The sequence below is a fragment of the Chlorocebus sabaeus genome, chromosome 14 (assembly GCF_047675955.1).
Source record: "Chlorocebus sabaeus isolate Y175 chromosome 14, mChlSab1.0.hap1, whole genome shotgun sequence".
Classification (NCBI taxonomy): domain Eukaryota; kingdom Metazoa; phylum Chordata; class Mammalia; order Primates; family Cercopithecidae; genus Chlorocebus; species Chlorocebus sabaeus.
This window is the reverse complement of record NC_132917.1, coordinates 8,602,910-8,617,132: the sequence shown is the minus strand read 5'-3', so window position 1 is coordinate 8,617,132 and position 14,223 is coordinate 8,602,910. Positions and strand designations below refer to the sequence as shown.

At 48.5% G+C, this 14,223-nt stretch overlaps 2 protein-coding genes across 2 annotated transcripts in view; one reads left to right on the top strand and one right to left on the bottom strand.

Moving 5' to 3' along the window:
* Positions 1 to 13,569, top strand: part of LOC103221024 (uncharacterized) — a 41,766-nt gene extending 28,197 nt beyond the window's left edge. The window contains exons 8-11 of the mRNA XM_073022708.1: positions 6,287 to 6,592; positions 7,013 to 7,154; positions 8,535 to 8,819; positions 11,241 to 13,569. Of these exons, the coding sequence (XP_072878809.1) occupies positions 6,287 to 6,588 (302 nt within the window). The 3' untranslated portion in view covers positions 6,589 to 6,592; positions 7,013 to 7,154; positions 8,535 to 8,819; positions 11,241 to 13,569. The remainder of the gene's footprint in view (positions 1 to 6,286; positions 6,593 to 7,012; positions 7,155 to 8,534; positions 8,820 to 11,240) is intronic.
* ID2 (inhibitor of DNA binding 2) lies at positions 194 to 2,591 on the bottom strand. The gene is made up of 3 exons (XM_007971563.3): positions 2,124 to 2,591; positions 1,744 to 1,807; positions 194 to 958 (listed from the first exon to the last, which is right to left on the bottom strand). The coding sequence occupies exons 1-2, from the start codon at positions 2,469 to 2,471 to the stop codon at positions 1,751 to 1,753; spliced, it is 405 nt and encodes a 134-aa protein (XP_007969754.2). The 5' UTR covers positions 2,472 to 2,591; the 3' UTR covers positions 194 to 958; positions 1,744 to 1,750.
* Positions 13,570 to 14,223: the final 654 nt, after the last annotated feature.

The following is a 14,223-nucleotide window of genomic DNA, read 5'->3' as shown; positions in this document are numbered from 1 at the left end:
TCAACTCAGCACTCTGCCTTACCACACATCTGATAAGGAGATTCTCTGTACACAAGTAAAGGCTTCAGGGGTGCTGGTGGGGAGATGAGGGAGAAGGGGATAAAGAAAATGTGTGTCGGGGTGCAAGGGAGAGAGAGAGAAAAGAGCGAGTGAGTGCCAGAGAGATCTTAAAAACCACTCGGAATTCAGGTACTGACTTCAGACATGTTTTATTATAATCTTATACAGTCTACATAAATTTGAACTTGTATTTATTTGGGTTCAGTTATAACATAGCATAATAAAAATCAAAGCACTGGTCCTCTGAAATAAAGCAGGCAATCACCATTCAATAAACACACTTGATTTATTTTGTATAAAAGGGTTAAGTTTACAACTAAACTTTTATAAAAAGTTTAGCATGAATAAGTACATCATTACACTTTTTAAAGCAGAAATAGACATCTCTGCCACTATACAAGAAAACTCTAATTAAAGAGTTCACAAGGTTTCACTCAATAGATATATTTATATATAAATATATACACAGCACTCAGTAGGCTTGTGTCAAAAAGGTAATTTCTGACCAAAAGACTTCATTTAAGTGACTGAATACTGGATCCTTCTGGTATTCACGCTCCACCTTTGAAAAAAGGCAAAGTCTGCTTAGATTGGGCAATTCCTTGTGATTTTAACGTTTTCGCTCCCCATGGTGGGAATAGTATATAAAGAAAACCTTCCAACTGCAGAAAGGGCATTTAAAAGTCTTTTTCATAAATAACGAATATCTCAGTCCAGGTGAGAGAACACCCTGGGAAGATGATCATTCTTAGTTTTCCTTCCATTTTTTTTTTCTTTTCAAAAAGGTCCGTTCAAGTTGTCCTCCTTGTGAAATGGTTGAAAAGTTCAGCACTGAAAAGATTCTGTGGATTTGTTGTTGTTGTTGTTGTGCAAAGAAAAAAAAAGAAGTCATGAACACCTGCAAAAGATTGGGAGAGAAAGGCATGTTTAAGAGAATGTAACCTAAGGGCAGAGGCGGGCAGACTGGCGCCGGGAGGAAGCCACAGTTTGAACATTTAACCAAACACTCAAAGATTGGGCAAACCCTGGCGTCCAGATGCAACACACACACTCGCCTCGACAGCGCAAATTAAACATTAAAATAGCAGAGACTCAAGGGAAAAACTTCCCAACCCACTCTCCTATTTGGATCTCCAACAGCAGTGCTACACAGGCGCCAGTCTGCTTCTTGTAACAATTATTTGATTGAAAACAGCCCTTTAGTTAACAGATAGGGAAGTCTGGGATCCCACATCACAGGGTCTAAGGCACAGGGTAGCAATCCTCAACTAGCCCAGAGAATCCCAGAGGACTATAGTTTTAGGGAAGCAGGATCACTGTGGAATTTGTGGCGATAAGATTAATTACAGTGGAGGTTAGTACCTCATAGTACCAGAGGAATCGTAGGCAGAGCCAGGGCATTACATTTGCTACAAAGCCAATACACACGTTCCTCGGCCGCCTTCGTAGTAAGTTATTGGCATCATTTCCTTTTAAAGGAAAATGTTCTGTGATCTCGAGTACCCAGAACTACAAGCTCCTTCATGTCTAGTGAGACAATGTAGTACGGGTAACACCGCGAAGCAAGCATGCATTTACCAAATCAGACATTTTACAGATACACAAGCAAAAACACATGCGCGCACGCACGCACACACACACAGAAGGGCAGTTTACCCACGGGTGGCACAAGCAAACACTCACCGCTTATTCAGCCACACAGTGCTTTGCTGTCATTTGACATTAACTCAGAAGGGAATTCAGAAGCCTGGAGAGAAAGAGGATAAAGACAATGTTAAGTAGAAAGGGTTTTTGTTTTGTTTTGTTTTTTTGAAGTAGTCCACAGACCAGCAAGTTCCATTAAACACGTTTATGGTAACAATTCAGATTCAAAAACAGACGCATTAACATGTCAGAACTTACTAGCAATTTCACGCACAGCTCAATCTACGGCAGATTCTTATGAAAATAAAGTTAAATAGCTCATGCAAAAGTCACCGTCTGGGCTACGTATCTCCTAGTGACAACCCAGGCGACCGCGGGAGTGTGCGGCGGCGGGGCGGGGGCCCCGGAGCAGGTCTTACCTGCAAGGACAGGATGCTGATGTCCGTGTTGAGGGTGGTCAGCGGCGTCCTGGACGCCTGGTTCTGCCCGGGTCTCTGGTGATGGAGGCTGACAATAGTGGGATGCGAGTCCAGGGCGATCTGCAGGTCCAAGATGTAGTCGATGACGTGCTGCAGGATTTCCATCTTGCTCACCTTCTTGTTCTGGGGGATGCTGGGCACCAGCTCCTTGAGCTTGGAGTAGCAGTCGTTCATGTTGTACAGCAGGCTCATCGGGTCGTCCACCGGGGTTTTGCTCCGGGAGATGCCCAGGCTGTGGTCCGACAGGCTGTTTTTCCTAACGGACCTCACGGGACTGAAGGCTTTCATGCTGACCGGGAGGGAAGGCGAGACCGGGAGGGAGCTGGCTGCCCTGAAGCTCAGGCCGCCGCCGCCGCCTGCTGAGCTAGCTGCGCTTGGCACTGGGCTCGGCTCAGAATGAAGCCGGAGCCCGGCGGGGCGGCTTTTATCCGCACTCGCCGGGGCCACACGCTCGGGCTTCCCTTCGTCCCCATTGGTGGAAGGCAGCGCGTCCATCAAGCCGAGCGGGCGCTTTCATTGGCAAGCGCGGGCGCGGGGCGTGGGCTCGGTTCTTCCGCGTTCGCAGCCAATCCCCGCGGGGTGGGCGGGACGCGAGCCCAGCTGGGGTGGTAAATAGAGTACAGTACAGTAAGCGCTAGGCGGGCGGGGAGCGGGGAACCGGGAGCTGGGAGGCGGGAGGCGGGAGGAGGAGGAAGGGGGGAGGAGGAGGGAGAGGAGGGAAGATGGGGGAGGGGAAGGGGAAGGGGGAGGGGGCAGACCCTGGGCGCCTAAATGTGCATTCTTAATTCTAATTCCAAACGCGCGGTAGGACCCTTGCCCTGGGGGTGTTCCCAGACCAAGCCTTGCACACCTTGGAGCTGTCGGCAGCCCTAAAATCACGGCTACACGGGCGAGTTCAGCACCGCAGGGGGAAGCCACAGTTCACTGCAACCCATCGGAGGGAGAGCGTGAGGAAAGATAGAAAGCATTTCAGAAGAAAGTGAAAACGCAAATTAGGTTGTCACTGAAGAGTCACGTTTGTAGAGTGAGTTCGTCTCTTCAGATAAGGAAAAGTTATGTTAACACAAACAAACCACCCACGCATGCATTCGACGACAGGCTTAGTGTGGGTTTTTGCAACCCGGAGCAGCGCGGGAGGCATTACTGTAAACTCAGGAAAATGAGTACTTATTGGAAGCCATGCCCAACCTCGCCGGTCGCTAAGGAGCTCTCACAGGGCGCTTTCAGGGTTCCTTTTCAAGAAGGAGGCAGGGCTATTATAATGATAGTATGAATCGGAAATAATTAGGAGAATTTGCATTTTGAAACTACATTTACATACACTGCCCTTGAAAGGCTGCCGGTCTGTGCCCTTCAGTGTAGGTGGCAAAGTAATGTGATTAATTATGCAAGAATTGTGATTTCTGGTGTCACATTCCAACACCTAGAGGAGTTCCAAAGCTTTGTGACAGATAGGTGGCCCTAGCCATTGATTAACATCTTCACACTAAGAAAAAAAAATATTCTGTCATATATGAGGTTTGGAATCTTTTCAGCACTAGTGCTGCATACAGGTTCAAGGTTTTTTTTTGTTTTGTTTTGGCTGAAAATGTTTAAGAACTCAGTCTAAATTTTAAAAAGTTTGCAGCTATTTACTCAAATACCTTGTTAATTCTCACATAATTCTAGCTTATCTAGAATTCTGTCCTGATCACAGTATGTCACTTTCTTGTTTTGAAAATATTTTCTCCAGAAAACAATGAACTAGAAAACCCCAGGAAAGGCAATATTCAAATCTTATTTACTTTCTGCCTCAATCTCTACCTCCTCTGCATTTCAGAAAGAGGAAGGGGCAGGCCTAGAGGCTGAAAGAAAAGCTCAATAATGGGGAAACTGTTTTTTCCTTCACTTAATGATTAATTTATCAGCTGGTGGGGCCAGCGGTCTCTGGCTGTCACGTGACAGCTATGCGCCCCAGGACGCCTCTCCAGGGAGGCAGAGTGGGTGGCGCTGAGGTGGAGATCACCTTCCTGAAATCAAACCCCCTCAGTTTGGAGGAAGGAGGTGAATGGTTTCCTGTCCAGCCAGAAATTTGCCGACGGCCTTCCCAAGGCCCGGCGCTGGTGCCTGCGACTCTGTCCCTGACAGCGTTGGACGCACCGTATCTCTTCTGATATTAAGTCTGGAAGTGATTTACCATCCGAGTCCTCCCACAGTTCGAGCCTTTTGATGTACTTTGTGTGCATGTGTTTCTGTCACATACGTGCCACAGTGCAACAGATTTTGTTTTGACACTATTTTGGTTCATGATGTTATACTTTGACTATTTTACAATAATAGCCAATGTAAACAAACATCTTTGGGATTCTCAAATTATTACTTATGATTCTTGGACATTGCAGCTCTTCGATACTGACGCATTCCTAGCTTTTTCCAAGGACACCGTATGTTAACATCCGTGCCAGCCTCATTATCCCCACAGCCAGGCTCTGGGCTGGGCGGTAATGAGCATTGTGCGGTTTCACTTTACACTTTGCAAAGTTGATTAAGGCAGTGCCTTCTCCCATGATCATTTTTGTACCCTGATGTAGTAAAATGGCTAAATATGGTGAAAGTTTTCTGGTGTTTCTTTAGCTGCCATGTCAGAGTCCAGTCTGCCTGGCTGTGTTGAATTCGATTCTATTGGCACGCTACCCAGTTTTACATTCATTTAAAGATCATTTAAAGGGGATTACGAAGCTGTTAAAGTTAATGATTTAAACAAGGCCTAAGTTACTAATGTGTCTGTTTCAGCACGCCCAATATGAAATCACCTTAAAAATTGCTTTCGTGGGGGGAAAATCGTGTTGCAGCATTTTCGAGGTGGTTTTAAAGGCACGTCAAAATCTGTCAATTGGTGGCTTAGGTGGGTTTGCATTTGAGGCCTCCAAAGTTCAAACGGCCCCAGCTGGAGGGCGGGCTAGATCCGCGGACGGTGGGAAGGTGTGCAGGGCTTCCGCTGGTAGGTGTTGGTGCGGTCCCCTCGACTCCCCACCGGGACGCCCCACCCCGTGGCAGCAACAGACCTGCCCGTAAGGTCCCCCAGCCTGGCTCCAGGGCTCACTCACTCCGCCTCTAGGGCAGGCCCCGCGGCGGCTCTCGCGTCCGGGCCCCTTGCGGTAATCAGAAGCAGCTCCGGGCGGGGAGCTCGAACGCTGGCCAGGCCGCCTTTGCCACCCCCGCGTGATGCGCCGGGGGGCGGGAGGAGCCTGCGGGGGCGGGGGGCGCGTCTCAAGGTCCTCCTTGCACATCTGGCGCAATGGGGAGCGCTCGCCTTTCTTTCCTGGGTTTTGTTCTCACAGCTGTGTCCATTCCGCCCGTGACCCCGCGAGTGATCCCTGACAGGTGATGAATTGGCAGCGGCGGCGGCGGTGGCGGCGCGCGGGCCAGGCCGCGGCGGGGCCGGAGCCGGAGCCCCGGAGCAGACTCTCTGGCGCCAGGCGCGTGACGCCGCCCATTCACGCCGCCCTGCAGCCTTGTCCTCGCGGCGCCGCTCAGGCGGCTGCCATGGCAACCGCGCCGTCACTCAGCGCGCGCGCCCAGCTGATCAATGCCTGCGAGGCCCGGCAGTCCCAGGCTCGCCCCGGCCCGGCCGCCGGCCCGCGCGCACCTGCAGCCGCTGCACGTCTTAAGTTTCGAGTGATTTGGGGAAGGAAGGAGGACCGAGAAGAAAAGAAAAGCGTTGAGGGGGGGGGGCGGGGTGAGGGGAGGAAGAGAGGACGAAGGAAAAATGCCGGGAGAGAGAAGAAAGAAATCTTCCTTTTGCAAAAGGAGGCATAATATGGCTTAGAGGTTGCCAAAGCAAAAGGTTTTGCTTTATTTTGTTTTTGCAACCGAGGCGTTCGGGGTGGGGCTGGCGCGAGAGAAGGGTGGATGGGGAGAAGGTCACTGTCTTAGCGCGTGGCGAGATTTATTTATTCCTTTGGATGATTTCAGTTTCTCGCCGGATGGCTTTGATGCTGGACTCCTAAAAATACCTTTGAAAGACTGAAAGACCCCACCCCTGCCTCCACACCGTCCTACTGCCTAACTCCTCGGAACCCTGGGAGGTTGCGCATAAACCATTAATTTTTTTTTTTTTCCAGAACAGTCCCTTTCTCTGCCCTGGGGGAGCCGGGAAGATGTGCAGCCCCAGCCCTCGTCCTCGGCGGAGCCTCGCGCGCAGATCCTAGCGCGATTCGCGCCCTCATTACCACTACAAAGCGCGAGCCAGACCAATCCCCTTTCTAATGCACCATTTTCGACTGAGAACATCAAGAGGCCAGAAACTTCCAAGTCAGCTTGCAGACGCAGACGCCTCCTGGGTCCTGGCTTTAAGAACCAGATGCCAACATTCCCGGACAGTTTATGGCATCCGGATCCCTCAAGGGTGCTCATCTGCAGTTGAGAGTGTTAGTAGCAATTATTTATCGTCTGCCTTGGAGAGGAGTTCCTGAACATAAATGTCCTCTGCTGGCTCTAAAGCTGGGGGCGGAGGCTGTGTGTTGTGGGGTGGGGGTTGGGGGGCCGAATGTTCCCGGTCCTGTTATCTGGTTTAGCAGCATTTGTTGTGGTTTTCGAGGAAATGGCATCTGGATTACATAAGGATTCAAGTTTTTGCTTTACTTGTTTATTTAATACCTTGGCAAGAGGGAGCCCTTACCCTGAAACCAGTTAACCGATTTTGGGTTTAAAACAGGCTTAGATGAAGGGCCACTCAAGGGGAAGAAAATGAGCAAAGCCACAAAAAGCAAACGAGGGAATGTTTATTTTTCTTTTTTTGGATATTTTTGAAGACCTGCCTAACCTCTTAAACTTCTTGTCGCACACAGCTAATAAACGGCATTAACAAAGCGTTTCAACAACTACCACGGCTTAACAGTGGCTCTTCCCCTGCCCTGCCACCATTCGGGCCGTAATTCCTTCCAGGATTCCCGCACCGTCCTGTGTGCCCAGAGCTCTCTAGAGCACCAGGTAGAACTCCGTGCTAAATCCAATTGCTTGCAAACTTCTGATCCCCTTTTAGGGAGATCACTTTTCAGCTTGGTTGAAAGAAAGCAAAGTTTGGGAAGTTTGGCGGAGGGGCCGATTTAACTACGGGCACTGCAAATATTTTGTTACAAATGCTGTGAAGTGCCCCGATTTGTGGCTGCGTTTAGTTTTCACAAAGGATTTTCCTGTGTCTTTTATTCCGGTCCCTACATTAAAAAAGAAAATTAACTTGAGCGAGAGATAAGGTCTTGGAAAACAATCTTGGGCCGCCTGCGAGCTGGCGGGAGCAGGGCTGGCGTCGCCGAGTCTGCGCCGCCCCGAGGCGCGAGTCTTGGGGTCCGGCCACCGCAGGGAGCCTAGGTCATGCAGGGATCCCCCTCCATCCGCTGTGCGTCCCCGCGCCACAGCGTAGCACCCAGGTCACCCGCCTCTGCCCACCAGCGTCCGTGGGAATCCACCCCAGCCAGCGACAAGGGCGGGCTTGTCCGGAATCAAACTGCATCTTAATATTATAATGCGGCACCAAAAGCAAAACCCGAGGCCCGGCTTGCAGACCCTAACAAGAAACACATTGTGTGCACTTTTTCTTTTTTGGCTCAAGCGACGTTCGCGCGCCGGCCCCTCCGCAGCGAGCCAAGTCCATAACTTCAGTGAGGAGGAACCCGCCTGCCTCGCACCACGTGCGCTCCCAGCTGGGGCAGCCACCCTGCTGCGCCCTGCGAGCCCTGTCCCGGTCCCTGGGAAGGGCTAGGGCCTGACCGGGACGCACTTGTCATGGGCACAGGACAGGGCTTTGGGGCACAGCCCTTTCTTGGCCAGGGAGGCAGGCGAACCCATCGCCTGGGCACTGGTATCACCCAGGCGGCGCCAGTGTGAGTTGGCTGGTGGACAAATTTTTCAATAGTTTGAACTCCTTCTTCCCGTTGCCCATCTTTAAGGCGTTTACTCCCAGATTCAGCCTTCTCCTTTTAATAATGACAGTTTGCAGACTTCTCCTCTGTAGTTAGAGGGAGTGCGTGCACGGGTCCTGCAACACTCTAGCTGCGCGTCACCCTGAACCATTCTGCGGGAGGGGCAGGACCTAAGGCTGTATCTCCAGGAGGGAACGTGGAGAGACGACGTGGGCGGAGGGGACTTGGAGGCGTTCCTGGAGGGGCAGTCCTAGGCACAGGGCGAAGGATTTGCGCTCTAGCTGGTGGAGCGCATATCGCCCTGGGTTAGCTCTGTGGTGGGTCCTGGGCTCTTCCCCGCCTCTTCCTGCCTCCGCTGACACCAGGGACTGCCCTTCATCAGTACTCCGCAGAAAAGGCTGGGTAAATTAAGGCGTACATTTAATTTTAACTATCATGCCTGACTTTCTAGGATTCTGTGTGAAGAATACAGAGACAGACGTTACATTTCAAAGAAAAAAGGGCGATACGACGGCCCTCTTTAAGGAGAGCGTAAACATGCACTTTAGGTAAAAGCTAATCTTTTACACGCCTGTGCACGGCACACCTCTTTTGCTGTTCGCCTTGACCCCAAGAGTTTGGAAAGACTGCCCCCATTTCAGAGAGGAAGAAACGCAGGCACACATGAATGACAGACTCCTCTGTGGTGGCCTAGACTCCAGCCAACACTTCTGGGACTACCTGCCATCGTGCATGGGTGTGTAACCTTGACTCCAGGTGGGGCATTGATTACTCTTTTAACCTTGAAATGTATTCCAGTATTGGACGACTGGATTGCCAAGAGCCAGGAATCTGTGAAAACAGTTTGTTCTCATTTTTCTCCTAAGTTAACACTGAGTGACTGAGTTTGACCCTTTGTTAACTAAAGGTCAACTGACATCTTAGGACTTTTCAAACCTTAGTGTATGTAAGAAACCCGTGTTTACACCCAGAGTTCTGTGACCACCTGTATAAATTCTGATTGAGTAGGTTTGGTGAGCAGCCCACGATATAGCATTTTAAGCAAGCATGGCGAGGAGATGCTGATGCCGGTGGTGCGGTGACCACAGTCTGAGAAGCTTCAGACGAGTAATTGGCCTCTTAAATGAGCCCTGGATAAATAATTGGCCTCATAAATGAGCCCTGCAGCAGGCAGACTGCTGGGTGAGAATGAGCCTACTTGGACCCTTTAAGGCAGCAGTCCCCAACCGTTTTGGCACCAGGAACCAGTTTAGTGGAAGACCATTTTTCCAATGAGGGGTTGGGAGGGTTGATGGAGTGGGGCTGGGGAATGGGTGATGGGTACTGGGGTATGGTTTCAGGGTGAAACCCTTCCACTTCAGATCATCAGGCATTAGATTCTCCTAAGGAGCCCACAACCTAGATCCCTGGCATGTGTAGTTCACAGTAGGGTTTGCACTCCTATGAGAACCAATGCTGTGGCTGATCTGACAGGAGGCGGAGCTCATTCACTGCTCACCTCCTACTCTGCCTGAGATTCCTAACAGGCCACGGACAAGTACCAATCAGCCCACTGCCTGGGGTTTTGGGGACCCCAGCTTTAAGGAACTGTACACTTGTTTCTAGAAATTCAAGAGAAGGAAAATATGTTATACTTACCCACATTTTCTCTTTTAAATTTGTTTTTTCCTTCCTGATATTCCATTATTCTCTCTTTGATTAATTTCTTCTGTTTCAAGAGCATTTTTTGGACAGTCTTTTAGAGTAGGTGTGTTGGTGACATGTTCCCTTAGTTTTCCTGCATCTGAAGTCTTGTTCTTCAGTCCTGCAGAGTATTTTTGCGGGATATAGAATTTGGGGTTGACAGCGTTTTTTCCTTTTAGCACCTGACATACTGTGGTGCTTTCTTCCTTCTGTCAAGATTTCCCATGATGAAATCTGATTTCTCATATGAAATCAGCTGTTATTTGAATTGCTTTTTCCCCAGTGTAAGTAAGGTGTGTTTTCTTTCTCCTTGATTTATTTGTCTTTCATTTTTGGAAGTTTGCCTGTGATCTATCTTGGCATGGATTTCTTTAGGTTTATTCTGTTTGAGGTTCTCTCGGCTTCTTTTGCCAAACTTGGGAAATTTTCGCCCATTATTTCTTCACATACTTTTTCAGCCCTGCCCTCTTTCTCTTCCCTTTCCAGAACTCCAATGACACTGATACTAGATCTTTTGTTATAATCCCAGAGGTCCCTGAGGCTGTATTAATATATTATTTAAAAATCTGTTTCCTCTCTGTTGTTCAGTTGGGCAATTTCTGTTTTTCTATCTTCGGGTTCACAGATGGTTCTGTCCTCTCCACTGTGCTTTTGAGTCCATTCAATGAGTTTTTGCTTTGGTTACTGTATTTTTCAGTTTTAAAATTTCCCTTTCATTCTTCTTTATATCTTCTGCTTTTTTGCTGAGTTTTCTATTTTTCGTGGTTTTTTTGCCTGTTCATAATCACCCATTAGAGGATTTTTCTGATGGCCCCTGCAGAGTCTTTGTCAGATTATTCCAACATCTGTGTCACCTCAGTGTTGGCAACTGTTGATTGTCTTATCTCGTTCAAGTTGAGCTTTTCTTGGTTCTTGGAATGAGGAATGATTTTTTCTTTTTTCTTGAAACCTGGGCGTTTTGGGGGTTATGCTATGATCTAGAGCTTATTTAAATTTTCTATTATAGTGGCCTCTGCTGCCACCACCCTGGCTTGGGAGGAGGTGCTCCTCACGTGGCCTCCACTGACACTGTGGGGTGGAGGCATCTTACCACTGGAAGGTGACGAATGTCCCAGTTCTTACTCAACCTTGACAACCTCTGTGGGGAGAGGGCAGTGCTGATTATCCCCTGGGTGGTGGATGGGGTGGGTAGTGTAGGTGTTCAGGCTCCCAGGTGGCCTCTGCTGATGCTCTGTTGAGAGAGCTCGTTGCTGTCCTGCAGGGATGACTGTCTGCTCCCCACCGCACCTTCTCTGACACCATCGTGTTGTTCAGGGTGGCGTCTCCTGACAGCAGACTGAGGGGGTCTGTCTAGCTCTCCACTCCTCTTTGCTGATGGGGTTAGAGTTGGGGCCACAGTCTTTTCTCTGGTGTTTGGTTGTAGTGGGACAGTTATGGTCTAAAAGGTTTTGGTTTCTTGGCTTCTCTCTTACAGTCACCATGTAACAAATGCAGACATCTCTGAGATCACCATGCAGTGAGGATGTCCAAGCTGGTGGCATGAAGAGGCCACATGGAAAGGGCTAAAAAAGGGGCCAGCCTCAGTCATCCCAGCTGAGCACCTGGCTGGGAGTAAAGGAGGACCCCATGGATATCCAGCCCGGTAAGATGACCTCAGCCCCAACCACCAACTGACCATGCACACAAGACATCGTGAATGAGGCTGCCTGCTGGAGCCTGGCCAGTGGGACTGTAGAGTAACTCATTGTCGTAAGCCAGTATGTTTGGGGGTGATTTGTTTCATAAAGTGGTCCCCAAAAGAGGAATTGGGGGTACAGAGTTTCTAGGTACAATCTTGTGCATTCATTGTACTTGTAATCATTGATAATTTACTTGTGTGTTTTTCCTGAAAGTTTTATAACAACATGATTTATAGTGTATAAAAATATCCCTACATCTAACAAAGCTGCCTTTTTTTTTTCTTTTTCTTTTCTTTTTTTTTTTTTTTTTTTTGAGACAGAGTCTCACTGTGTTGCCCAGGCTGGAGTGCAGTGGCATGATCACGGCTCACTGCAGCCTCAACCTTTTGGGCTCAAGCAATCCTCCCACCTCAGCCTCCCAAGTAGCTGGGACTACAGGCATGTGTCACTGCACCCAGCTACTTTTTCTTTTTTGAGACAGGGTTTCACTCCTGTCACCCAGGCTGGAGTGCAGTGGTACAATAGCTCACTACAACCTCTACCTCCTGGGCTCAAGCAATTCTGTTGCCTTAGTCCCCTGAGTAGCTGGGACTGTAGGCACATACCACTGCACCTGGCTAATTTTTGTATTTTTTAGAGACGAGGTTTTGTCATGTTGCCTTGACTTGTCTTAATCTCCTGAGCTCAAGTGGTCCTCCTGCCTTGGCCTCCCAAAGTGTTGGGATTACAGATGTGAGCCACTGCACCAGGCTAATTTTTGCGTTTTTTTGTAGAGATGGATTTTCACCATGTTACCCAGCTGGTCTTGAACTTCTGGGGTCAAGTCATCTGCCTGTCTCAGCCTCCCAAAGTGCTGGGATTACAGGCATCACTGCACCCCGCCTAAAGTGCCTGAATTTTAAAAGAAATACAGGTTTTATTTGTCATACGTCTAGTATATTCTCAGAATTTTTTTTTAACTGATAAGAACTCCTACCAGCTATCCCCCAAGATATAGAATTTATAATCCTATGCGATGACTGTATATTTTGAATCAAAACCAAGTATGATGAATGGCTACAGCTCAGGGGCCCTGGAGACACAAGGAAGCCTCACTGGTGAGAGGTGGCTGCCTGTGGGCCGCACGGTTTCCCGGAAAGGCAGTGAGAGCATCTGGTACCTCCAGACACTGCAGAAACAGTGTCACAGAAACATCTCAGAGGCGTCACTTCTCTTTATCAAGATTTTAAAGTGATTTCAACATTAAAAAAAAAAAAAAAAAAAAAACACAATGTAAAGAATTTGAGTGTGGAGTGATGATCTTGCTTCCAGGTTAGGATCAGGCTCTTTCGCCCATTGTCTTTTTGATTTAAGCTGCAGGGACTCCTGGGATGGTGTCGCCCAGTGACACAATCCCAGTGAGGCCATTTCTGATCCCGAGAAAGCAGTCAGGAGTGGGTGGCTGCAGTTACAGTGCCATGGAGTCCTGCTAGTTCAAGTCATGAGTCCTGAATTCCTGGGGAGGAGCCACTAAAGAAATGCAGAAGAAGGAAACCTCGCAATAAAGTGGGATGAGGTTCTGTGGTTGCTGCTGTTACGGGGGTGGGGTGCATGTTGGGGCCTGGGGGGTGAGGCTGAGGGCTCCCCCAGTCTGTCCCTCCCTGAGCCTGAGCTCTTGGTTCCCACCCAGCCCGTTGTTTCTTTCTTCTCTGGGAGCACCTGCACCCCCGGTTTGCGGCGTGTCCTGGGGTGAGTCACTGTGAGCCCCCAGGTTCCCATATGTAAAGGGTGGGTAACGCTCCCTCACCTGCTTCTGCACTAAGCCCTTACAAAGCCCTCAGACGGAGACTGCTGCTTTCATATCTTGCAGGCCATCAAACTGCCAGTGGGAAGGGTGCCCAGGTAACCTGCCCACGTCAGGACGGCCAGGAGATGGCGGAACCAGAATCTAAGCCCACTCCCATCTGACTTCAATGTCTGTGCTCCTGATGTTTGCACCGAGTCACCTCCTAAGACTTTCTGAAACTAGATCATATTCATTTATCTCTGAGAGAAATGCAAGCTTTAAAAAAGGAAATATTTACTATGGATATTTTACAATAGTTGCAAAACATGAAAGTTTTAAATAAAATATTCTTAACCACATCTTCAGGTTCCCTTACAGCTGCTATGTTTTGATGATTGCCCGTTAGAAAAATAGACTATGCTTTCTGTAGGTTTTAAAGGAATGGTGGTGAAATAGGGAGCATTCCTTGAGCACATCCTGCCTGCGGGCACGCCTCTGAGCACTGGACCAGGCCAGAAGAGCCAGGCTGCTTTGGGATCCCGGCACTGCCAATGGCAGGTGGGCTATGACCCAGGGAGAGAACATAGCCTTTTGCATTCTGTTGCCCCATTTGAAAATGGAGATGATAGTGGTGCCACCCTCAGTGTTATTTTGAGGATTTGAGTGTATCTCAGACGTTGTACCTGAAAAAATATAAATGCTCAGTAAATACGGTTGCCAGATAAAATGCAGGAAACCTATTTAAATTTAAGTTTTGGCTGGACAATGAATAGAATAATTTTTTTTTTTTAGTATGAGTATGTCTTTATATTTTATCTGCTAAATTTAGCAACCTCCTCAGTAAATGATCACTACAATTGCAAAAACTCCTTGTGACAAATATAGTAAATCTGTAAAGAAATAGGAACTTGCATTTATTTTTACTAAGCTCTGACTGGTTGAGATAACTGGGCAAGAGAAGATATATTCGACTAAACTTGCAGAAAGTAGAGTACAGAGATTCAAATTTGAAG